This window comes from Balaenoptera borealis, assembly GCF_965194805.1.
Source record: "Balaenoptera borealis genome assembly, chromosome: 14".
NCBI classification, from domain to species: Eukaryota; Metazoa; Chordata; class Mammalia; order Artiodactyla; family Balaenopteridae; genus Balaenoptera; species Balaenoptera borealis.
In genome coordinates, this window is record NC_138875.1 from 66,776,030 (window position 1) to 66,802,297 (window position 26,268).

General features: G+C 44.3%; 2 protein-coding genes across 7 annotated transcripts in view; both read left to right on the forward strand.

The window, feature by feature from the left end:
- The window catches only part of LOC309611118 (zinc finger protein 280A-like), a 157,664-nt gene that overhangs the window by 71,243 nt on the left and 60,153 nt on the right, over positions 1-26,268 (forward strand). For 2 of the 6 annotated variants that reach the window (XM_082355045.1, XM_082355047.1), the window contains 2 exons: positions 1,759-1,958; positions 3,139-8,497. The exons of 1 other annotated variant lie outside the window; for it this stretch is intronic. The gene's annotated coding sequence lies outside the window, so the exon portion shown is untranslated. Of the gene's footprint in view, positions 1-1,758; positions 1,959-3,138; positions 8,498-13,851; positions 21,598-26,268 lie in introns of those variants that run through there. 3 more of the 6 variants (XM_082355048.1, XM_082355049.1, XM_082355050.1) reach the window with 3 other exon arrangements.
- LOC309610706 (unconventional myosin-XVIIIb-like) overlaps positions 21,612-26,268 on the forward strand; it is a gene marked incomplete at its 3' end in the record, with an annotated part of 30,262 nt that continues 25,605 nt past the window's right edge. Inside the window, exon 1 of the mRNA XM_082353899.1 lies at positions 21,612-23,015. Within this exon, the coding sequence (XP_082210025.1) occupies positions 23,009-23,015 (7 nt within the window). The 5' untranslated portion in view covers positions 21,612-23,008. The remainder of the gene's footprint in view (positions 23,016-26,268) is intronic.

Sequence of the window (26,268 nt, forward strand, 5' to 3'; positions counted from 1 at the left end):
TCTTGTTCATTTATATGTTGCTGATTTTCTGTTATAAATGACCTTGTTTTTGAGATCTCACTCCAACATCATGGATGGATGTGTCAGCAGAGCCTAGAAAGAAACAGAAACCTAAAAGATATAAAAAATAGGGGGAGGTGAGATTTGGGATCCCTGCTCACTTCGTCCACAGCCCAACCCACTTGAGGATGGATGGATAGATAGATAGATAGAGTTGCATCCCATTGGTTCTGTCTCTCAAGAGAACCCTAAATCATACACAGCCCTTTACCCAAATCTCTGTCCTACTCTCTGCTTTTTCTGGCCCTTTGCAGGGTTCTATTCTGTGGAGCAATCTGTGATAAATGGTGGCCTAAGGGAAGCCTGTACTCTGTTCCCACAAAGACCTTGAGAGGTCACAGTCACAAGGAAGTGAGGGTCAGGGAACAAGATTTTCCCCTGTGCATAATTGCCCACTCCACATAACCCCACAAGACCAGGCTATCAGCACTCCGTTTGTTGCAGGGCATCTTCACACTCTTTCTGGGACAGGCCAGGGCAGCTGTTGAGAAAATCTATAATTTGGAGGGGGTGGGGGGTGGGTCTTTGGACTTTCTATTCAGGATTCACCATTGTAGGTTCCATTTCTAAGCTTTGGAAATACTGCCGGGAACCCTGAAATCACACTGGTGCCCTCTTCTCTTTAGAGCCTCTGGGTCATAATTCTCATCAGCAGGTTGCAGTTCCCACAGTCGTTCTTCGGGGTGAGAAACCCGTCACCCCAGGTGTACACTGCAGATGAAGCACAGGGAGCGCCCAGCAGCACCCGCCCCAACCTGCTGCACCCAATACCCTGCCGCCCTCTCCCACCTGGTCTGGGACTCTTTCCTTGAGACCAAAGTGTCTGTATGATTGGGAGGTGTCTCTTCCAGGCTCTCTGGATAGTGGAGCCAGGGCTGGCTCAAGTTAAGAGCACTGTTCAGTGGGCATTTGAGGTCACGAAGGGAAGAGAGCACTGACCATTCTTGTCACTACTCTGTGTACCTCATCCCATGCTCTCTACCCACCACGTTGATCAGGTGGGTACTTTGTGTCCACGCTACACACAATGACACTGACACACTGGGAAATTCAGAAGCAGGTCCATGATGCATGTCTAGTATTTGAAAGATCCAGGTTTTTCCAAGTGAAAAACAAGTTCTCTTTAAATTCCCTCTCTCGATGGGTGCGTCTTGAGAATGGGGAGCAGGGGAGGAGCAGGAGTCTGGGAATAGGAAGAGAACATTCTGGGAGCATCTGGTCCTAGACTAGGCTGAATTAGTGGTGACGGTGATCACAGCAGCTGGTCTGGGCCACACACTGCAATGAGTTCATATCTGTGACTTCATTTAATCCTCCCCCAACCCTATGAAGTAGACAATGTCCTGATCTCCCTTTTCACAGGTGAGGACTCAAAGATTAAGGCCTTCTTGGAGCTAGGAAGTGAACCGGGGGAATCAAGGGGATAGGAACTGTGGGCCAAGGTCTCTTCTGACCCTGATGTGGCCACAACCTGAGGGTCTCTGCCCCAGGACTGAGGGATGTCTGAGAGGTTCTGTCTGTGCAGTTCTGAGGGCCCACCCGCTGCTGGGGGAGGTGGAAGAAACTTCCAGGCTTCCTTTGTGAGCAGAGCAGAGCAGTGGGGAGGGTTTTGTCTCACTTCCCCATGGGTCCAGAGCACTGTGAAAGCCTCTGAGTTGCCGTGATATGTAGCACAGTAATCATCTGCCTCGTCCTCAGGCTGGAGTCCAGAGATGAGCAAAATCCCAGCATTAGTTGATGCATCATTGAATCCAGAGAATCTGCTGGGGACTCCGGAGCCCTGGTACTTGTCTGAATCTGAGTGGAAAGTAAGAAGATACCTGGGAGGGTTCCCTGGCTTCTGCTGGTACCAACATATCCAGAAATCACCAACATTGAAGCCACTGCTCAGGGTGCAGGTGAGTCTGGCTGACTCCCGGATACGAGGAGAGGGAGGATGGCTGAGTCAGCACAGGCTGGGAGAGGGAACCTGCGAACGTAGATACATGTGGGTGCCGGGGCAGGGACCAGAGTTGAGTTGCCTGAGATTCTGAGCCAGAGAGGCTAACATAGACTGTGGGGCTGCTGTGTGTCTCTGAGGAATGTCCCCACACGTGCAGTGAGACAGGAGCATGAGGAGGAGAGGAGTCCAGGCCATGGTGAATGCAGCCCTCCTGAGACACCCGAACTGGAGCTGGGCTGCCCAGACATCTCTTATCTCTTTCAGTGGCCTCGGGGAGGAGGGGCTATTCATGTAAATTTGTTTCCCATACTGGAGACCTCTGTTCCACCCTGAGGACCAGCTGAGGTCTGCACTTGGTTCTTTAGACAGAGGGGCTGATGGGTGAGACTGAGAGTCTGCCCCATGGGAGTGACGAGGGAGGAAGCAGCTGCTGGGACCTGACACAGACCATTGAGCAGGAGACCCTGCCCAGCCCAGAGAGGACACAGCGGCTGAGTCTCCACCAGCAAACACAGCCCCAGCCCTGGAGAGTGTGAGGGATTACACAGCAGAGGGCACCCACTGTGCAGACCTGGGGAAATCCCACAGCACCCCCTACTGCGCAGTGAATTCGAACTTCAGTTTCTCTGTGGAAATTATGTTAAGGGCGTTGGTCTGAAAGCCTGGTCACTGTCATTCCAGAAATATCTGTGGACCACACCCTGCAGTGTCCATTGATACTTGATATTAAGAAACATCCTTTTCAACTGAGTTCTTTCTAGATTTTAAGGTGAAAGAAATATGACCACCATACCACGTGATGAAGGCTGCAGTGAGGTGGGAAAGCAGACGGCTTTGGGAACAAAGCCTTGAGCAGCTCATTCAAGAGGGCAACAGGAAGGAGGTGACTGGTCATCTGGGTCAGAATGGAGTAGAGAGTAGTGGTCTTGTTTGTGGAGCAACAAAGCAAGCAACACTTCTAGAGAAGGTGCAGGGTTCTCAGAAGGTGTAGCAGAGTGTTCAAATATTCAGAGACATCAAATAGTGTAGGGTATTGGGAAATGGCAAAACGTCTCATATTTCTGGGTCTGACATTTTTTGGATGCTTTTGTTGTCAGGCCACAGCAAGTTTCTTTGTTGCTCTTTCTCTGCTACAGAAGATGTTGTTCCTAACATTCCTACACCATGGATGGGTGAGTCAGCACAGTCTGGACAAAGGACCCTAAAAGATCAGCATAATGGCTACTTCTCACTTAGAAAAATGCTTCCATCCATTCCAGAAATATTTATAAAAAGAATGGAACAAGCCAGTAGTGTGCCAAACGTGAGGGAGATGAAAGATGAAAACAGAAGGCCACTGTGGCTGAGGCAAGAGACAGAGAGAACAGAGAGGTGAAGATGTTCCCAGGGGCAACACCAGCCTTTGTCAACAGAAGATACGAATGTTCTTCATCAGTTCACTTCATGAGGCCCCCGGATATTCACGAGGTGAAACTCACCGTTGTCTTTGTGGTAAGATTGCCAACACAAGAGGCTCTCTCTTCCTTCCTCTTCCTTTTCTCTCCCGGCTTGAAGAGGGTCTTCAATGCCACATTGGCTGATGAGCTCTAAAGTGTTGTTTTTTCCTCCTATTATGGACATATTCCATCAAAATCCAGGACTTGACTCTCTCCTGATTAGTTAGACAAAAAGATGAGAGTCTCTTCTAAAATCTAGTTTGGGAAGTTCACTTCACTCCCTAGCTCTACTGAATTAGGACCTGCTATATATATTTTTTTCATCTTTTCCATTGGGTGACCCCTCTTGTTAAAGCAACATCTCTATCTTTTAGTTAAGGGGCAGAAATGTACACAGATGCTTCTTATTATTCAAAGGAATACATGAGGTGACTGTCTACATAAATCTTTACATCTGATAAAGGTGGGGGAGTGAAAAATAAAGATAATAAAGAGGGTCAGGTACCTTGTTTTAAGGAATTCAATACTGAAATATCAAAGTGTGGAAGAGGCCCATGTCCTTCGATTATCTTATAGTCAAAGATTTACCCAAAGAAGCTTGACAAGGCGTAATGGTTGTGCATAATTCATATGGGACATTTATAATGAAGCCATGGGTTATAAGGAAAAGCCATTAGGCAATCCATTGACATCATATGCAGCGAGGGAGTCCAGTGTGGTCTCATCACAATTCACTAACGGTAGACATCAAGGCTTAACCCCACCAATGCATACACCCTCTCCACATCGCCACGTCCATCTCTTAATGTATTCATTATCTATTTCCTCACATCAAATTTCTCCAAAATTAGAAGCTAAGAACAACAACATGTATGATTCCACAGTTTCCGTGAATCAGGGAGTTGGCAATAGCCTGGAAGGGTGTTTCTGGCTCAGGTTTGTTCGTTAGGTTACAGTCAAGATTTTGACCAGGTGATGGTCATAGAAAGGCTTGACTGGGGCTGATGGACCAGCTTCCAGTTTGGCTGAGTCACAAGGCTGGTTGCACAAGGTCTCAGTCCCTTGACACGTGAACCTCCCCATAGGGCTCCTTGAGAGTCTTCACATCATGGCAACTGCCTTCCCCGGAGTGAGTGATCTAAGACAGCACAATGGAAGTCCTTTATGATGTAGCATCGGAAGTCATACACGGTCATTTCCTCAATATTCCATTAGTTTCACAGGTCATCTCTAATCAATATGTACGAGGGCAAGAATACCAGGAGTCAGTGACCATTAAGAGCATCTTGGAGATCGGCTACCAACACCAGATCAGTCCACACGATACACAAGTCTGGGATCTTAAAGGCCCCACATTGACACAGAGTGGAGCAAACCCTAAAGGCCAGCAGGAGCATTAGAAATCCCACCTGCCCCCCATAGGATACTTGCCAGGATGGTTGGGAGCCTTTTCAGTCTGCATATCCAGATCTCTCTTTTACTCTTTTTATTATCATCACTCCCTGGTTAAAATTCATGCACATAAAAAATGATACCCTAGAGTTGTATCCAAAAGAACCATGCCTCACAGCACACAGAAGAGTTTTCACAAGAATGCTTTTTACTAAATGGGCTGCCTTTATCCCTGAGTGACAAGTGAATTGGTCAAGTCAGCACTGTCCAGTAGAACTTCCTGCCATGGTAGAAATGTTCTATACCTGCACTCTCAAAAGTGGTAGCCATGAGGCACACGCAGCCATTGAGCAGTTGAAGTGCAGCAAATGTGACTGAGAAATAGCTTGAAAAATACTCCCTGTGGGAATAAATGAAGAGAGATTTTCTTGTGCTTTGTATAAAGTTTTAAAATATGAATCACACACCTAATCTGGCCAAAAATCACACTCCAGTTGGAAGGATATTCCATACGATTGGGTCATAGGTTCTCTGATCTCATGATGCTTAGAATGTTGTTCATCCATCAAAATAATCATTTGAATTATGTGTTATTGTTTTGCCTAAGTTGGGAAAACAGAAGCATAGGGCGAAGATACATTCATACACCCAGCTGATGGTGTAAACAGGATTCAAAGCCAAAGCCTTCCTAATAGCTGAGATCATGCTCTTTTAAAACCTGTAGTTCTGAAACTGGGGTGATTTTGCCCTCCTAAGGGACATTTGAAAATAGCTGGAGGTTTTTTGTGTGTCACAATATGGAGAGTAGGTTGTTACTGGCATCTGATGTGTGGGGCCCAAGGATGCTTCTAAATGTCCTCGATACACAGAACAGCCCCTCCACAAGGAATACTGAGGTTCAGAAACCCTGATTTGAGCTAAATCTCCTCCATGCAGTGATTGCAAAGGATTATGAGATCATCTATCAAGACATGAGAGGAAAAAATTATATTTTGGAAAGAAAAGAGAGGAACTCATGAAAATTCCAGCTTGAGCCTTCAAGAAGAACACAGGGAAAAAATCAGCCCTCCCTGGTGGGGATGGGTCAAAGGCAGACCCTGGACAGGGGGGCTCTGGGGAATTTTGATCTCACTTCTCCATGGGTCTGGAGCACTGTGTCCTTGTTGCTGTCATAACCGGACTGACAGTAGTAGTTGGCCTCTTCCTCAGGCTGCAGCCCAGAGATGGTCAGGTAGGCAGCACTGGAGGAGGTGTCAATGGAGCCAGAGAAACGATTGGGAACCCCGGAGGGTCTTTGGTCATCCTTGTAGATTACGGTGGTGGGGGCACTGCCCGGGCGCTGCTGGTACCAGTGCACATAGTAACTCCCAAAGTTACCGCTGCTGCGAGTGCAGGAGATAGTGACCTTCTGCTCCAGAGACCCCAACACAGAGCGGGGCTGAGTCAACACAACCTCTGCCCAAGACCCAGTGAGGACAGGACAGATCCCATTCCCAGGGAGGGGGGAGAGGTCATCCTCCCAGGTGACAAACAGGAGCCCTCCCAGAATTCCCTGCAGGCGTCCACCTGTGCAATGAGCGAAGAGAGTGAGGAGGAGAGGAGCCCAGGCCATGGTGAAGACACCCCCAGGTTCTGCTTTCTGAGCCTCACAGCCAGGCCTGAGCCCACCAACCCTTCTTATATGTCACCCTGATCCTGAGGGTAGGAGGTCTCCATGCAAATATTCCCCTTTCTGGAGGCTGTTCAAATCCCTCCTTCAACCTTAGCCTTGGCTCCACCTGATAAGAAGAGAGACTGTAGGAGGGAGGTGTTATTCACCCCAGTGAGGTCACAGGAACACCTGCAAGAGGGGAGGGAATCAGCTGAGAAACTGGAGAGCATCAAGCAGGTGCATAGGACACAGCGCCCTCTGGTGGATGCAGGACACATGCCGACCCTGGGCAGGTGCTGTTGCTCAGGACTCCTGCCTTCCCCAATCTGCACCCCTCACAATTCCAGCGGTGAGTCCAGGGTGTGTCTGTGCAGCATGCTACGATCAAAGTACATTTAAACCTTCACATCTCTCTAGATGCACCAAGGGCCACTACTCTGGTCCAGACATTTAGAGTCACTTTGTGTTAAAGGAGGTGATAAATATCACCAGCATGAGCTCTGTTTGGAAGGAAATGGAAGCAAGGACACTCCCCTCTCCAGGAGGGACCATGTGGAGTGAGATTCTGAGCCTTTCACTGAAAGGAGCCCAGCTATTCAGGCAAGAAGAGCTAGGAATCCTGGAATTGGGACCAGACTTCACCATCAGAAGATGCCAGACACCCGGAAAGGAGAAGGAATCTGAGGATGCAGTGAGGGGAGGGGCCAGATGTCAATCAGGGGTCAATTCAATCATAGCCCATAATCAATAAGTGCACTGAAGGTTTGAAATAAGACATTAGAATGGAAAGTCAACAGGACCTGATGAATTTGAAAGAGCTTTGGAGAGAGAATCTACGAAGTTAGTGATCAATTGGATATCTGGGTAGGGCAGAAAGAAGAGCCCATATACATTTTAGTTTCTCATTTTGTGGACCAGTTGGGTATTACTACTTTTATTTTTATGTTGAAGAGTTTAAGCCCAATTTGGGCCTTTCTATTAAGGAAATTATATTATTAGAGTTGGTGATTCTGAAGTAGGATGAGATTAAATGGTATTTGGAGATTCTATGGCCACTATGTTGTCTTATGAAAACACCTATGACTTCCTTTGGTGGCGTGGTCACAGCCAGTGTCACCACAGCTGTGGCTTGTTGCCAATACCCTGAGGGGATGGACATGCTATTCTGCCACACAGGGTGAGTGAAAATGTAGATGGTATTACCTCGTATCAGTGTTCACACACCCTGACTTCCATTACATACTCCGTGCCTATGCTTCAGCAGCACCCGTCATCTCTGGCCCAGCTTCTTTTTTAAAAAATTTTGCTAAAAAACAAATAATATAAAACTCACTGTCTCAACCATTTTTCAGCGTGCAGTTCAATAGTGTTGGGTATATTGACATTGTTATATGACAGATCTCCAGAAATTTTCATCTTAAAAAACTGAAACTCTATACTCATTAAACAATAATTCTCCATCTCTCTATCCCCCCAACTCCCCCAACTGCAATTCTACTTTCTGTTTCTATGACTCTGACTACTTTAAATATTTCATATAAGTAGATTCACACAGTCTTTGTCTTTTTATAACTGGCCTAAATCACTAATCATAATATCCTCTACTCATCCACGTTGTAGCATGTGACAGGATTTCCTTTCTTTTTAAGGCTCAATAATATTCTGATGTATGTATATATATCATACTTAGTTTATCATTCATCTGTCAATGGACATTTGGGTTGATTCCATCTCCTCCTTAAAGGGAAGGCTGGAGAGCTCTGTGGGAACCATCTTGTGAAGGAAAAAACAAGCAAGGGGAAGAAATTTAGAGTTCTGCCCAGTACAAGAAAATTAAAAAGACAAGTGAGAAACAACCCATCTCCTCATCACAAGAAAAGTAACAGGTTGGCCGCGATGGTGAGAGGCCCGCGCACTGCGATGAAGAGTGGCCCCCACTTGCTGCAACTGGAGAAAGCCCTCACACAGAAACGAAGACCCAATACAGCCATAAATAAATAAATAAATAAATAAATAAATAAATAAATAAAAAATATAAAAAAAAAAAAAAAGAAAAGTAACAGGTTATGTGGTAGAGGATAAAAAATAGTAAATCTAACTGGCACATCAAAATCTTTTTTTAAATGACAGAATAGGAAAACCACTTACTAACTTTTCAATGAAAATGTATAAAGTCAAATATGTGGAAAATATTGAAAAATTAAAATGAAAAAAATCCTAAAGAGATAACTTCCATTGAAAAAAAAAAACTAGATGAAATGTATACATCCTCAGAAAATGCAAAGTTGGTCCCATTAAAGATAAAACATCTAAACAGACTACTTTCCTTAGGAAAAAAATAGAGAACGTTGTTATGGAACTACTCCACAGAAATACATGAGGCCCACGTAGCTTAATAGAAAACTTCTAACAAATCTTCAAAGATCAGATGATTTCAATTTGTTTGCTTCATAATTTTTTCCAAAGCACTGGAAAAGAGGGAAAATTTCCTACTTCTCATAGAAAGCTTTATAACATTGCTACTTAAACCTGACAAAGAAATACAAAAAGAGGACAATTACAGATCAATATCATTAAATATGGATATAAAATTTCTAAGTAAAATATTAACAAATGGAATGTAATACCAGATTAATAAATTGAAATGCCATTACCAACTGGAATTTATTCCAGAAATGCAAGTTTGGATCAATATTAAGAAATCTTTTAATATAATATGCCATAATAATAGATCAAAAGATAAAATCAGATTGTCTCAATAGACACTGAAAGAGCCTTTCACCAAATTTAACAACTTTTCCTAAGAAAAACCAATTAAGAAAATAAAAACAGACAGATACATTTATAATATGGTAATACGCTGTCTCTTTCACACATGTATAATTTAGTCTTTTTTTTTTTTTCCTATTGATAGCTAATTGCTATTTTTTTTTTAAACATTTTTATTGGAGTATAATTGCTTTACAATGGTGTGTTAGTTTCTGCTTTATAACAAAGTGAATCAGTTATACATATACATATGTTCCCATATCTCTTCCCTCTTGCATCTCCCTCCCTCCCACCCTCCCTATCCCACCCCTCTAGGTGGTCACAAAGCACTGAGCTGATCTCCCTGTGCTATGCGGCTGCCTCCCACTAGCTATCTATTTTACATTTGGTAGTGTATATATGTCCATGACACTCTCTCACCCTGTCACATCTCACCCCTCCCCCTCCCCATATCCTCAAGTCCATTCTCTAGTAGGTCTGTGTCTTTATTCCCGTCTTGCCACTAGGTTCTTCATGACCTTTTTTTTTTTTTCCTTAGATTCCATATATATGTGTTAGCATACTGTATTTGTTTTTCTCTTTCTGACTTACTTCACTCTGTATGACAGACTCTAACTCCATCCACCTCATTACAAATACCTCCATTTCATTTCTTTTTATGGCTGAGTAATATTCCATTGTATATATGTGCCACATCTTCTTTATCCATTCATCCGATGATGGACACTTAGGTTGCTTCCATGTCCTGGCCATGGTAAATAGAGCTGCAATGAACATTTTGGTACATGACTCTTTTTGAATTATGGTTTTCTCAGGGTATATGCCCAGTAGTGGGATTGCTGGGTCATATGGTAGTTCTATTTTTAGTTTTTTAAGGAACCTCCATACTGTTCTCCATAGTGGCTGTATCAATTTACATTCCCACCAACAGTGCAAGAGTGTTCCCTTTTCTCCACACCCTCTCCAGCATTTATTGTTTCTAGATTTTTTGATGATGGCCATTCTGACCGGTGTGAGATGATACCTCATTGTAGTTTTGATTTGCATTTCTCTAATGATTAATGATGTTGAGCATTCTTTCATATGTCTGTTGGCCATCTGTATATCTTCTTTGGAGAAATGTCTGTTTAGGTCTTCTGCCCATTTTTGGATTGGGTTGTTTGTTTTTTTGTTATTGAGCTGCATGAGCTGCTTGTAAATCTTGGAGATTAATCCTTTGCCAGTTGCTTCATTTGCAAGTATTTTCTCCCATTCTGAGGGTTGTCTTTTGGTCTTGTTTATGGTTTCCTTTGCTGTGCAAAAGCTTTTAAGTTTCATTAGGTCCCATTTGTTTATTTGTGTTTTTATTTCCATTTCTCTAGGGGCTGGGTCAAAAAGGATCTTGCTGTGATTTATGTCATAGAGTGTTCTGCCTATGTTTTCCTCTGAGAGTTTGATAGTGTCTGGCCTTACACTTAGGTCTTTAATCCATTTTGAGTTTATTTTTGTGTATGGTGTCAGGGAGTGTTCTAATTTCATACTTTTACATGTACCTGTCCAATTTTCCCAGCACCACTTATTGAAGAGGCTGTCTTTTCTCCCCTGTATATGCTTGCCTCCTTTATCAAAGATAAGGTGACCATATGTGCGTGGGTTTATCTCTGGGCTTTCTATCCTGTTCCATTGATCTATATTTCTGTTTTTGTGCCAGTACCAAACTGTCTTGATTACTGCAGCTTTGTAATATAGTCTGAAGTCAGGGAGCCTGATTCCTCCAGCTCCATTTTTCGTTCTCAAGATTGCTTTGGCTATTCGGGGTCTTTTGTGTCTCCATACAAATTGTGAAATTTTTGTTCTAGTTCTGTGAAAAATGCCTGTGGTAGTTTGATAGGGATTGCATTGAATCTGTAGATTGCTTTGGGTAGTAGAGTCATTTTCACAATGTTGATTCTTCTAATCCAAGAACATGGTATATCTCTCCATCTATTTGTATCATCTTTAATTTCTTTCATCAGTGTCCTATAATTTTCTGCGTACAGGTCTTTTGTCTCCTTAGGTAGGTTTATTCCTAGATATTTTATTCTTTTTGTTGCAATGGTAAACGGGAGTGTTTTCTTAATTTCACTTTCAGATTTTTCATCATTAGTATATAGGAATGCAAGAGATTTCTGTGCATTAATTTTGTATCCTGCTACTTTACCAAATTCATTGATTAGCTCTAGTAGTTTTCTGGTAGCATCTTTAGGATTCTCTATGTATAGTATCATGTCATCTGCAAACAGTGACAGCTTTACTTCTTCTTTTCCGATTTGGATTCCTTTTATTTCTTTTTCTTCTCTGATTGCTGTGGCTAACACTTCCAAAACAATGTTGAATAATAGTGGTGAGAGTGGGCAACCTCGTCTTGTTCCTGATCTTAGTGGAAATGGTTTCAGTTTTTCACCATTGAGGACAATGTTGGCTGTGGGTTTGTCATATATGGCCTTTATTATGTTGAGGAAAGTTCCCTCTATGCCTACTTTCTGCAGGGCTTTTATCATAAATGGGTGTTGAATTTTGTCAAAAGCTTTCTCTGCATCTATTGAGATGATCATATGGTTTTTCTCCTTCAATTTGTTAATATGATGTATCATGTTGATTGATTTGTGTATATTGAAGAATCCTTGCATTCCTGGAATAAATCCCACTTGATCATGGTGTATAATCCTTTTAAGGTGCTGTTGGATTCTGTTTGCTAGTATTTTGTTGAGGATTTTTGCATCTATGTTCATCAGTGATATTGGCCTGTAGTTTTCTTTCTTTGTGACATCTTTGTCTGGTTTTGGTATCAGGGTGATGGTGGCCTCGTAGAATGAGTTGGGGAGTGTTCCTCCCTCTGCAATATTTTGGAAGAGTTTGAGAAGGATAGGTGTTAGCTCTTCTCTAAATGTTTGATAGAATTCGCCTGTGAAGCCATCTGGTCCTGGGCTTTTGTTTGTTGGAAGATTTTTAATCACAGTTTCAATTTCAGTGCTTGTGATTGGTCTGTTCATATTTTCTATTTCTTCCTGGTTCAGTCTCGGCATAATTTAGTCTTAAAGTCAGCATCTCACTTAATCCTTCCGCTCAGGATCAGGAAAAGGTAAACTTGCCCATTATTATTCAACATTGTTCTGTAACCATGGACAATGCAATTTAAAAAGAGTAATCAGGAATTCCCTGGCGGTCCAGTGGTTAGAACTTGGCATTTTCACTGCCGTGGCCCGGGTTCAATCCCTGGTCAGGGTAACTAAGATCCTGCAAGCCGCACGGCACGGCCAGAAAAAAAGATTAGGTCTAAGCTTTGATGGGACCACACAAGTAGACATTTCTAAAGACCCAAATACCTTAGTTCTTCAGGTGCTGGTGGCAGAAGTGACAGCAGAAATATCCCCAGTGAGCTAGTGTTGGTCACATGTTGTGATAGGTAAGTAAATGACTGAGCAAAGGGTGCAGAGGGGATGCCTTGGCCCACTTTCCTAAGGCTAAGATTGTAGTGCAAATCTATTATTCCAGGTCTGCAGTAATAATCAGTCTTTCCCCTCAGGCCATAGTCCAGGGAACAACAAACATCAATCACATTTACAGTGCTTCAGAATGACAGCTGTTGATGCAAGACTGCATCAAAATTGCCTACATTTCTAAGGCTTCCATTGCAGAAGGTGGTGACCTTCTAACCAAGTGACCAATACACTGAGACAGAGGGGTGTGAGTCTAGTATCAGAGGACTGCTTCTTGTAGACCAGAAGATAAAGGTAGAACCTGTCTGACCCCGGGAGCCCCTTCACCTAAACCCCTGGAAAATGCCCCATTTATAAAAGGCTGAGGGTAAAATGCTCTGGGGCATGTTGGAGACGCCTCAGAGCTCTGTCTCCAGAAGCTCCATGGTGGGGATTATGCCCACAAGCTGTGTTTCCTTCTCTAGCCAGACTCTCCTAGGAACAGACTTACTCTATCCGCAGTCTGGATCCTCACTGTCTATCAGTCCTTCCTGGACCAGATTTGGGCAAAGACTCTAGAAGAAAAGGATCTGACTCAAATCTGAAGCAATGGGAGAGCCAGACCTAGGAGCTCGTAGGGTGATAAGGAGGCATCACAGGTGGAGAAAAGTCACACATCAGTGAGGACACAGTTTACCCAAATACTCTTGAGCAAGCTGAGTGGTTTATCAGCTGTCTAGCACACCTGCGCTCTCTGGACATCACAAGTGCCCCCTGCTGGCCACAGGGGCTACATCCTCTGGTCACTGTGGTAACACTTAGCACATGTCCTTTTTGTACTGTAATTTTTTCCTGGTGTCATTACCTCAGATAACAGAGTGAGTAGATGTCTCAGAAGATCCACCACTGGAACAGTGATGCTTTCACATCTGGATTTTTATTTCGATGGAAAAATATCAATTTTTTAAAATGTCAGTCTCTGTCAACTGTACCCCTACAGCTCCAACTTTGCCTGCTGTTTCCAGACACTGCACACATATGTGAAAGGGCAGTTAATGGGTGCAACAGGAACACACACATGGGAATTTATGCATGTTGAGGAGCACAGGGAAGTTGGGTCAAAGAAGCCTCAAAAAAGTCTGATGCATAAGTTTGGATCTGTAGGATGTCAAGCGGTCTCCATGGCAGAAAGGAAGAAAGATCCTAGAGTCAGATATCAGGGCATGTGCCAAGGGCAGAAGAAGAAGGCAGGCTGGTGGCTGATGACCCTGGTAAACAGCCACTCAAGCTCAGAGAGGTGGACCCTCTAAGCATGTGAATCCAGCATCTCCAATTGGAATAGAAAAGAAAAATCTGGAAATAAATATATTCCCTTAGTTAAACCTTGTATTCCTTTTTACCAATTTTTACTGTGTGTGAATGTATATATCTTTAAGTTGCCACAAATATATTCACAATGATAAATATACATTTACCGATTGTGTAGGTCCAGTCATTTTAACTCATATTTTTTTTCTCTCTCATATTATTTTTAATGCTCCTGAATAGCACACGCTATTGTCAGTTGGAACCCACCCCTTGTCTTTTCATGGGCCAGTTAAACTGTGCTCTGTGAGTTCCCTCGGGTGCTGGATGAGGCTGGGGGAGCTCAGGGTTTGTGTCTGAAGCACTGTGTGAGCTCTGAGGCTGCTGTCCCACACTGAGCAGTAATAATCGGCCTCCTCCTCAGGTTGGAGCCCAGAGATGGTCAGGAAGGCCACCTGCCTGATCTGGAGCCCAAGAACCACTCTGAGACCCCTGTTCTATTATACTATACTATACTATAACATAGATTACATATTATAAATTGTATATTATATATAATATGATATGGTATAATGTAAATTATATATTTTATTATATATATAATATTATATAAAAATGATGCCTTTGGGGATCCAAAGAAATAAAATTCTGAACCACAGAAGACCACAGAACCAAGCTAACTATTTTAGAACCAGTAAATCTCAAGAAAAATTGAGTAGGGCTCCCAGGCTTCTGCTGAATAATTCATAGATCATCACGTATGACTCCACTGATGCCCCTCCCAGGGGGACACAGCTGCAAAGTCCCCGATGGTGAGCAAAAGTCTCCTGCTCTCAAGCTTGGGGTTCATCCTCCTGGGAGCAGCCGAGAGCAGACTACCCACGATTAGTCCCACAGCACCCCCTGCTGGTTCAAGTTGAACTCCTTCTCCTCCAAAGACCTGATTAATCCTGGGGCTTTTCTTGTTCTAACTGGGTTACGAGAGTTTGCAATGCACATCGTTTTCATGACACCTACATGTTCACACGCTATCCTAGCCTTAATGTTACAACAATTAACACAGCCCCTTACCATATGGCTCTTTATATCTGGGTCTCCTGGAGAAGGTAGAACTTGTTCTAGTTCTAAAGGGATAGCAGAAAGGACATTGTAAGGAGGAGAAATAGAAGGCATAAAACCTCTGCAGCATTTAAGGTCAAGGGACATCCAGGAGGTGGCAGAAGTCTGATGTGTGTGCCAACTGCCGAAGGTGGTGAGGTCGGGAAAGCCTAGGCAGATGAGGAAAGGAACAAGAGAGGCTTGTGGTGGGGGAGAGGAGGGGTGCTTTATATGACAGGTAGCAGACAGAAGGCGTTGTGACTTCAGCAGGGAGATGAGGACACAGGAGGTGGATGGAACCATTCCCATGGACTAACCCAGACTCATATATATGCAGAAACAGTTTTCAAACCAGCTCTTCTCTATAGATATCCCAGAGAAGGCAGTAGAGCTTGTTCCTCTTCTGGAGTAATAAACTAATAAAGTTACTTTATCAATTTTTCCAGACTGGTCAATGTTCAGGAATTGTATACCCACAGGTCTCTGAGGTGTCCTCGTGCCCAGATTCCCTCCTCCTCCTTCTCCCTGTCCCTGGGCGTGAGATGAGAGTATGTGGGTGCAGCTGCTGGAACTAGAGAAGCTGAAGCCACATAGCCTAGCAGAGCAAGAGCTTCAGAAGGCAGGGATGCAGCACCTTGAGCCTCCATCCTGCCCACAGGATGAGGTAGGAGCTCAGAGGGTCAAAACTCCAGGCCTATAGGTGGAAGACAATGTGATGCCCAACAGAAACTTCTTACTCAGAAAGAAAAATGATCCAAAGGAGACCTGCTGCTTGATGTGTTTATTTATTTGGTAAAGGCAAGTTATAAATATGTGTCCTTTGGTGGGAGCTAACCAAGTCCTTTCTCTCGTGCAGATTTCCTCATGCTTTATGAGGGTCTTGGACTCAGGTTCACAGAGCTCTCTAAAAAGTGACTTTTTCTTGCCTTATTCTAAGGTCGAGCTTTAAATTTTTTTCCTAGTGAGATACAGCTGTGCCGCAAACTTCTTTTATGTTAAATTAAGGTTTAGTTAACTTAGCTCTACACCTATTTTCCTGTATTGGGACCCATTCGATTTTCCTCTCGGCTCCTACTGAGGCTCTTATTTCATCAATTTTACTTCTTGTCCTGTATTTAAATGGTCAGAAATGCACACAGATGTTGCTTGCAGAGCAAAGGACAGATGTGCACGAATGCCTTACGCAGGATAGGATCTCTGGGAGAGTGTCGGAGGGAGCAGTAATGACCTGATGAGATGTCTCAGTCTACAGAACTCCATTATAAACATGAGATGACCAGCAAAATGGTGGACTAGGACATTCCAAGATTTCATTCCCCAACAGAAACATCAAAAAACCAACCAGAACATTGTGGGAACAATGGAAAACAGTCAATGGTTGACAACAATCAAGCAAATGTTCAACAAAGAAAAAGACATCTTCAAAATGGTATGGGAGTTCATGAGGTGACGTCAGCAAGATGGTGGAATAGGAGGTCCCTGGCTAGTATCCCTCCTCAGAAACAATAATTTGGTAACCTTCCATGGGCAAAAGTGCCTTTGGGAATTGTGTGAATCCCTGATGGAGTCCAAGACCAAGGAGGGAAATTTTTAGGAGGGAAATTTTTAGAAGGTGAGCCCATGCCCAGGTAGCTGACTCACTGGTTGGAGTCCCATCTACAGACGTGAAAACAGATGCAGAAAAAGCATTTAACAAAATTCAACACCTTTTAATGATTAAAACTCTCAACAACTCTCAACTCTCATACTTCTCAGGTATGGAAGGAACTTACCTCAGTGCAATAAAGGCCATATCTGACAAGCCCACAGCTAACATCATACTCAATGGTGAAAACCTGAAAGCTTTTCTTCTAAGATCAGGAATCAAACAAGGGTGCCCACTCTCACCACTCCTATTTAACATAGTACTGATAGTCCTAGCCAGAACAATTAGGCAAGAAATCCTAAAATTTAGAAAATCCTAAAGACTCCACACACACACAAAAAAACTGTTCAAACTAATAAACAAATTCAGTAAAGTTGAGGCTACAAAATCAACACACAAAAATCAGTTGCATTTCTATACACTAACAATGAACTATCTGAAAAAGAAATAAATGAAACAGTCTCATTTACAATAGCATCAAAAAGAATAAAATACTTAGGAATAAATTTAAATTTAACCCAGGAAGTGAAAAATCTGTATACTGAAAACTGTAAAACCTTGATGAAAGAAACTGAAGAAGATATAAATAAATGGGACGATATCCCATGTTCATGGACTGGAAGAATTAATATTGTCAAAATATCCACACTACCCAAAGCAATCTGTAGATTCAATGAAATCCCCATTAAAACACCAATGATATTTTTTCACAGATATAGGGAAAAAAATCCTGCCACAAAAGTTTCCAAATAGACAGGGGCTTCCCTGGCGGTGCATTGGTTAAGAATCTGCCTGCCAATGAAGGGGACATGGGTTCGAGCCCTGGTCCAGGAAGATCCCACATGCCATGGAGCAACTAAGCCCGTGAGCCACAACTACTGAGCCCGTGTGCCACAACTACTGAAGCCCGCGCACCTAGAGCCCGTGCTCTGCAATAAAAGAAGCCACCACAATGAGAATCCCGGGCACCACAACAAAGAGTAACCCCCGGTCGCCACAACTAGAGAAAAGCCCACATGCAGCAACAAAGACACAACGCAGCCAAAAATAAAATAAATGAATTTTTTAAAAAAAGTTTCCAAATAGACAGAGAAATCTTGAGAAAAAAGAACAAAACTGGAGGCATCACACTTTGGGATTTCAAACTAAATGACAAAGTATAGTAATCAAAATAGTATAATACTGGGATAAAAAGAGACACATCGACCAATGGAAAAGAATCAAGAAGAGCCCGGAAATAAACCCCAGAAAATGGTCAGTTAATCTTTGACAAAGATGCCAAGAACACACAATGAAAAAGGATAGTCTCTTCAATAAATGGTGCTGGGAAAAGTGTATACCATATGCAAAAGAATTAAATTGAATCCCTATCTTACAACATGCAAAAAATTAACTTGAAATGGATTAAAGACTTAAATGTAAGACCTGAAACTGTAAATTCCTAGAAGAAAATATAGGGGAAAATCTCCTTGACCTTGGTCTTGGCAGTGATTTTTTTGGACATGACATCAAAAATCCAGGCAAGAAAAGAAAAACTAGATTGAGACTACATCGAACTAAAAATTTTCTGCACAGCAAAGAGAACAATCAACAAAATGAAAAGGCAACCTACAGAATAGGAGAAAGTATTTGCAAACCATATATCTGGTAAGGGGTTAATATCTAAAATATACAGAGAACTCTTCAACTCAAAAGCAAAAACAGACAACCTGATTTTAACATGGGCAAAGATGGGACTTCCCTGGTGGTCCAGTGGTAAAGAATCTGTCTTACAATGCAGGGGATGTGGGTTCAATCTCTGGTCAGAGAATTAAGATCCCACATGCTGCGGAGCAACTAAGCCCGGGTGCCACAACTACTGAGCTCACGCACCTCAACTAGAGCCCGCGTGCTGCAAACTACAGAGCCCACGTGCTCTGGAGCCCGTGCGTCACAACTACAGAGCCAATGCACCCTGGAGCCTGCACGCCACAACTAGAGAGAGAAAACCCCCATGCCACAACTAGAGGGAAGCCCGTGCACCACAGGAAAGAGCCTGTGCGCCACAGGAAAGATCCCACGTGCCTCAACGAAGATCCTGCTTGCCGCAACTAAGACCCGACACAGCCAAAAATAAAAATTAAATAAATAAATAAATAAATAATAAATCTTTTAAAAAATAAAATGGGCAAAGGACCTAAATAGAAAATTTTCCAAAGAAGATGTATGAATTGCCAACAGGTATATGAAAAGATGCTCAACATCACTAAACTTTAGGGAAATGCAAATCAGAACTAAAATGAGACATCAGCTTATACTTGTTAGGATGACTGTTATCAAAAAGACAAGCACTTAACAAGTGTTGGTGAGAATCTGGAGAAAAGGGAACCCCTACGCACCACTGGTGAGAATGTAAATTGATATAGTCATTATGGCAAACAGTATGGACCTTCCTCAAAAAATTAAAAATAGAACTACCATATGATCAAGCAAGCCCACATCTGGGTATATATCTGAGTCCTGAGAATCACTATCACATGCTTTTAGGTTGATTCACCCATTGTCAAAACCTCTGACCCAGCCCACTCCACAGCCCTGCCCCGACCCTTCAGTATGCAGTGCTCATAGAATCACTTCCCCTTTCCTGCATGGGCCACCTCTGTCCTGATATGTAATATAAAGCCTGATTTAGATTACCTGTTCCAAAGAAACATAGAGCTTGGGAACCTAGGAAATGCAAAATTACTTCACCTTCAAGGAATATAATTCCTTGGTCAGGAATCTTATCTGCTCTGTAAGGGACCCTTACCCCCTGTCCTCGTGACTCTTTTCTGGACACTTCACCTCTCTCCTTCCCCCCTTTCTGTCCCCTTTACCTCTCCCTAATCCTCACTCAGCCTGGTCAAATCTTCTTAAAGACCCTTTCTTTCCACTCAGTGTACACCACACTACCCACCTCCAATTTCACCCCATTTCTCATCTCTCACCCCTCCTTCCCACACTCCACCTGGTCCAACAAGACTGCTGGAGGGCCAGAGTCTCAGAGATTCAGAGAAGAGGTTTAAAGGTCCTCCTGGCCAGGAGATGGCTCTGATAATGCTCCCCACCTGCTCAAGCCTGGTCATTAACCCAGAGCTCATATGAGAAAACGGCCGTCCCTGGGATGGGGAAAACAGTTCCTGCAGCCATGGCCAGCATGTTCAGCCCCAGCACTGTGACTGAGACGCCGGACCCTCCTGAGATATCAGAGTGCAACCGAAATGCTGCCGACATCTCCGTCATTGTTGTCTATTTCGTGGTGGTGATGGATGTTGGGCTGTGGGTATGTAGGAGCTTAGTGGGGTGTTCAGGGTGGGCACAAGTCTTGGGGGGCAAAATGTCTGAGGGAGGGAAAAGTGTGATGTGATGAAGCTGAGAGGACATTACCAGCTGTCACATGTTTCATTGTCCTTCTCTCACAGTCATTTTCTCATGTGTGACATCAGTAATGCTTGCACTGAGCTAATTTATTCTACTAACAACCCCATCGTGTGAATGGGGCCAGCAGTGGGACTTCAGACTTATTCTGTTCGGCATCTCCAGCACCTGGCATAATGAATAAAGATGTTGTTTTATTACCTCATTTATTTTATGTTCCTTTGCTCACTTTCTAACTTAGTTGAGTTAGATGCTTAATTCATTTATGTTCATTCTTTCTTTTAAGTCATGACCTGGAGGCTGCAAATTTTCTTCCAAGCACAGCTTTAGCGATACCTCACATTGTTTTCATCAACGAAAATAAACAAAGCAATTAGGACAGAAGTTGAGGAATATGATTTCTTAAAGTTCCTTGGTTTCTATGAAGATGTGATTTTGAAGTCCTTTTAAAATTGGTGCTATATCACAGTTTCCAGGATAATGTTTCTCTTTAGGAGTGCTGGAGAAGGTCACTTCCATCAGCACCCTGGCCAGAGCATCTGGGGCATCTCGGGGCACCTGCTGACATTTGACCCTTACATGTCTTCCCTTCTGCTCAGGCAATGCTGAGGACTAACCGGGGCACTGCTGGAGGCTTCTTCCTGGCTGGTTGAGATGCGATCTGGTGGCTGGTGAGTGGGTCAGAGCTTCCTGGAGAAAAATTTCCAGTGTGTGTGTTTAAGGGCAAATCAGTATGGGGAATACTGATCACTTGTGAGATGCATTGGTTGCCTACTTGCTGGTGTCTCTTTTTCTAAACCCCTGACCTCAGAGCTCTGCCCTGTCATTCCAGTAAATAATAGTACGTCAACAATTATGAGAACAGATGCAGAGCGGCATTTGGGAAGAGTCAGTTTGGCTCTGCTTCATATTCTCTAAACCAGGTCCTCATCAGAAATCTTCTGCCTTGGCTCCTTATGATCCCCAGCACACTCCTTCCTTGGTCCCAGTCCTGAGCTAATGCTGCTGCCCTCTTGTTTGGATGCGTGTCCCTCTCTGCTTCCCTCCTTCAACACCCAGCTCAAGCCCTGCTTTCTCTGAGAAGCTTCCCCCTGTACAACCACCGGCATGTCTAGTCCTTTGTTCTATGCAGTTATGATGGCAGATATATGATGGCGGATATGTGTTCTATGCAGTTATGAGGGCGGTCGAACGGTGATGCCTCTTTGATTCTTTCCCAGTTGGTGTCTTCCTTGCTGGGTTTTGATGTCTGGCTTCCTTGGCAAGAGTGCCATTGCAGCAAAGGGTGCATCTTCTTCTCTGAACCCATACAGTGTCAGCAGTGGGTTGGGTACATGGGTGTACAGTGGGTGCTCAGCACATGCTTCCTTCACAGATCTGCTGACTAGGTAGTATGAAGGTAAGTGGAGATTAGGAAATGACCTGGCCAGGTGGTTGAAGCAGACCGACTGCAAGCTCAAAATGGGTATTCATCATGGTATCCAATCAGACAGTGCCTTCTTAGGACTGTTTTTATGAAACAATCAAGGCTCAACCAATCCCATAGCTACAAACAAGCTCAATCCCATCCCCTGTCCCCAAATACCTGAAGAGAAAAGGTGATCTTACAGAGGGCTGAAGAGGTGAAAACAGGAGAAAGAGCACAGCAGGGGTCCCACTCCTCAATTCGGTTCTGGCAGGACTAGTGCTCACCCGTGCTCACTCAAGAGATCTCTCTTGATTGCTGAGACTTAAGAACAGTAGACAACACGACAGAAAGGGAGGTGGATGAGAAGAGGGTCTTTAGGGTCAGGAGGATGGAGAGGAATTCCCTCCTACCCAGCTTTGGAGTCCTTGAGGCTGACTGAAGGGTCCAATGGGAGGTCTGGCAGTTCTTGGCCAAGGACAGGCTCGACTCAGAGCATCCAAGTAGATAGATTAATGTTCCTCTAAGGAGGGGATCAGAAAGCTTTTCCAGGGACTTCCCTGGTGGCGTAGTGCTTGAGAATCCACCTGCCAATGCAGGGGACATGGGTTTGAGCCCTGGTCTGGGAAGATCTCACATGCCGTAGGGCAACTAAGCCCTGTGCCACAACTACTGAGCCTGCACTCTAGAGCCCACGAGCCACAACTACTGAGCCCACGTGCCACAACTACTGAAGGCTGCTCTCCACAACTACTGAAGCCTGCATGCCTAGAGCCCGAGCTCTGCAACAAGAGAAGGCACCACAATGAGAAGCCCGCGCACTGCAACGAAGAGTAGCCCCCGCTCGCCGCAACTAGAGAAAGCCCGCACGCAGCAACAAAGACCCAACAACAAAGACCCAATGCAGCCAAAAATAAATAAATAAATAAATTTATTTTTAAAAAAATAAAGAAAGCTTTTCCATAAAGTGCTAGATTGTAAGTATTTTAGAGCTTATGGGCCATACAGTGTGCTGCAACAACACAACTACTGTTGTAGCACAGAAGCAACCTTAGTCAATATGTAAAACCAATGAGTGTGGCTGTATTCCAATAAAACTATCTATGGACACTGAGATTTGAATTTCATATAATTTCACATTTCACAAAATATCATTCTTCTTAAGATTTTAAAAAACTATTCAGAAGTATGAAAACATTCTTATCTACCAACCATGCAAAAACTGGTGACTGGCTAAATTTAGGCCATGAGCTCTAGCTCGCTGACTCCTGCCCTAAGGAGAAGTGATGGAAACATCTCAACATTCACCTGCTTTCAAGAAGTCTGATTTGGGACTTTTAACTCTGATCCTAGTCTGTTCTCTTGGATTCCAGATGGACGCCTCTCTCTTTGCCAGTAATATCGGCAGTGTGCCACTTCGTGGGGCTGACAGGGATGGGAGCAGATTCGGGAATCGCCATTGCAGCATTTGAATGGAATGTAAGTGGCATCATAAGCTTTTTCTTTTAAATCAGAACTCTAGGTATGCTTGTCTGGGAGTCTGTATAGGACAAACTCCTCTTTCGTTTGATTTCTGTTTCTCCTTTTCTTAACCCATCCCTTGATAAACCTCAGGGCCTTCCCTGTGTGGCCCATTCTGCCTGGGTCATTCCAGTCACATCATTCCCCACCTCTGAGATTTCACTAAAGCAGTTATTCCCACCAGGAATGTCATTTCTATATCATTTAATCCCCACTATCACTTGACCTCCTTGATCATTTTAGCTCTCACTTCTATCTCTCCTCCCTGAGCTATTACACTATATATCCAGTTCTGAATTAGATGCAGGAAATTTAAAAATGTAAAAGTAATGATCCCTTCTTTTGAGAAACTTACATCGCAGTGAGAGAGACAGATAAACATTCACTACAGTGTAGAAACTACAAGGAGAGAAGTATGCATGCAGTGTTGAGAGACCTCGCACAGAAGGAACATCCATCCTAGGTGGTGGCTGGGACTTGGCACATGTCCGGGGAGCTTCCTGGGGCTGATGCCAGATGGATGAGTAGAAATTGACCAAGGAAGTGATAGCATAGTAAGGAGTGAATGATTTAGAGCTAGTAGATCGAAACTTCAAGACTTGGTGATTAAGTTCCTAATTGTTCTACTGCCATCTCACCAGTAGAAGCTGTGTCTTCTTAATTAGATCCTAAGTTCCTTAAGTACTAGGGACCATCTCCTCTCGTGTCACTCACACTACCCCATCATCCAGCATTTGACTGAGCACATGCTATAAATATTTCTTGAGTTGACTGAGTTTTTTCAGGTCTATTCTCTTATCCTTTCTAGTGTTTACACGTGCATATATATGCCTATCAGTCGGAGGGAGATGCTTATGTGGAAGAAAGTTGGATCATAGCAAATGTATAAACAGACCATCCCTGGATAGACTCAGAGAGTGACCTTATGTCAGCACAAATAACTGTGCCCCTCCCTTGTTGAAGATTTTGCCCCTAGTTTTACTTTAGTAGTATCAGAGACTCCAGAATGGACCCAGCCTCCACACATGCCCTGTGGTCCGAGTTTTGTTTTGGTAGTGCCATGCACTCCACAAAGGGGCCAGCCTCCAGAAGTGTGGACAAAATACCCTATGGCCGCAGTGGGTGTGATTAACAGGTTGCTGAGAGCCTGGCTCTTTTAGCCTGTGACCTTGGGCTTCCTTAATCTCTGCGAGGCTTGGGTTACCCCTCCATAAAACAAGAATAACCGTGCTTATCACATCTGCCTCACCTGGTGTTGTAAGAACAGCATGAGTGATATACGTGAAGGCTCTTTGCAAACATCAATAGTCATGTAAGATTATACTATTATCATTATTATATATGGCAAGACTTGGGGGCAGTCACTGGGAATATTCTTCTATCTCTAAATTTCTTTCTCATTGGTTTGAGAAAGAAATTCCTGACATTCAAGAATAATTCCTTTTGGCAAAGATTGTATGACCTTCTAGTGGTCCAGCTGGGCTCATATCTCTTACTCTTTGTCCACTTTTCACCATACATCTTTTGTCACATCCTAAGCCCCAGGAAATGGTGACCTCTGAATCACGGAAACAGAGGTAAGGGACCCACAGCTGTCTTGGGATCATAATTGGTTGAGTGGGACAGGATCCAAGTAAGCATTTTATTTTCAGACTCAGAGGTCATGAAGTGAAAAAGCCCACAAGCCAAGCCTCTCTAATTTCCACGCTGTTCTTGGTTTCTTGTAGGCCTTGCTGCTGTTGCTGGTCCTAGGGTGGTTCTTTGTCCCCATATACATTAAGGCAGGGGTGAGCATCCACAGGTGTTCTCTGGTGCATTTTTCTAGCATTCATTTATTCACGCATTCTTTCTGTGCAGTCATGAAACCTGGGTAATATCATTAGTCCCAGGATTTCTGGGCTTACATTTACATAAGACCGCTAAGTGCTGCCGGATCGCTCTTGAAAACGGCTGCGATCCACTGTCCTCTTGCTCATCACTGTTGTGGGGGTTCCCATTTTCCCACATTCTCACCAACACATGGTATTTTCCTTTATTCTGATTTTTGCCATTCTGATGTTTGTAAGGTAGTTTGTTGTTTTTTTTAAGGAGGGGTAGGAAATACCATGCTCTGGTGGCTCCCCTTCAACTTCGGTGTTGCCAACCAACTAGGGCACTGCTCTGCCTCTCTGAGCCTAGCTCCCATGCTTATTCCTTCTGCAGCTGGTGCACAGGCTGAGGGGTGCTATATCCTGGGATAATTCCTGGGATGACGGTGTCCAGGGGGCAAGCCTTCTGTCTAGTACCTCTGCAGGTCACCATATATTCCCCCTTTGCTCATCCTGAGTCGCTTCTAGTGCCAGGCTTGAACAAACTCTGCTCTCCTCGATTCCCCTGCCTGTATTCACAAGGGTCGGCTCACTGCAGCCTCACAAGCCTGGGGGGGATGTGAGACTGGAGTCTGGATCTCTGAACACCTGGGCCGTGGCTACGTTCATGCTGCTCCATCCTCCCCCCTCCCCCCACCCCCACGGCCTCCTTTTCTTCATCCTCCTCCTCCTCCCCCACTCACCCTCTTCCCCCTCCGCTCCCCCCTTACTGCTCTCCTTCCTCTCTCTCCTCTCCCTCCTTCTCTCTTCCTTTTCTTCTTCTCCTCTATGCCTATTGGATGGTAGGCCCTCGGCAACGCCGTTCTTACATTCCAAGACAAAACTTCCTTCTGATCAAGGGAGGGAGACCCAGACAGGCACGTTGGAGACGCCAGGAGAAAATTCTAGGCAGGAGACACCCAAAGTTCAGAGGGGTCAGGCGGGGCGCCCAAGGGGTCCTAGGGCCTGGGACCCTTGACCCGAATCTCCCAAACAGAGCGGAAATCAGGGAGGATGCTCCAGACAGAAGAGCCTCGGAGAGCAGAGGTGTGGTGGCCCGAGCAAGGCCTGGGGCCTCCGTGTCCCCATCTGCGAGGCGCCAACCTCAGACCCCGGCACCGGTGCTGCGGGATTGAGAGAGGATTACCACGTGGCCCTGGAGCAGGCCCCACACCCCCGAGGCTGGTCCCTGCCTGGGCCCTGTCCTCCGCCTGCCTTCCCGCGCCCACAGGCCCCCAGCTGGTGGCTTGGCTCCCTGCCCGACAGCTGCCGCAGCCGGGCCTATTCTGGGCCACAGGCAAGGATTGATTCTGCATTTTCTAAGCATATTGAATTCATTTGTTAAGCTGGAATGGCGGCTGTGG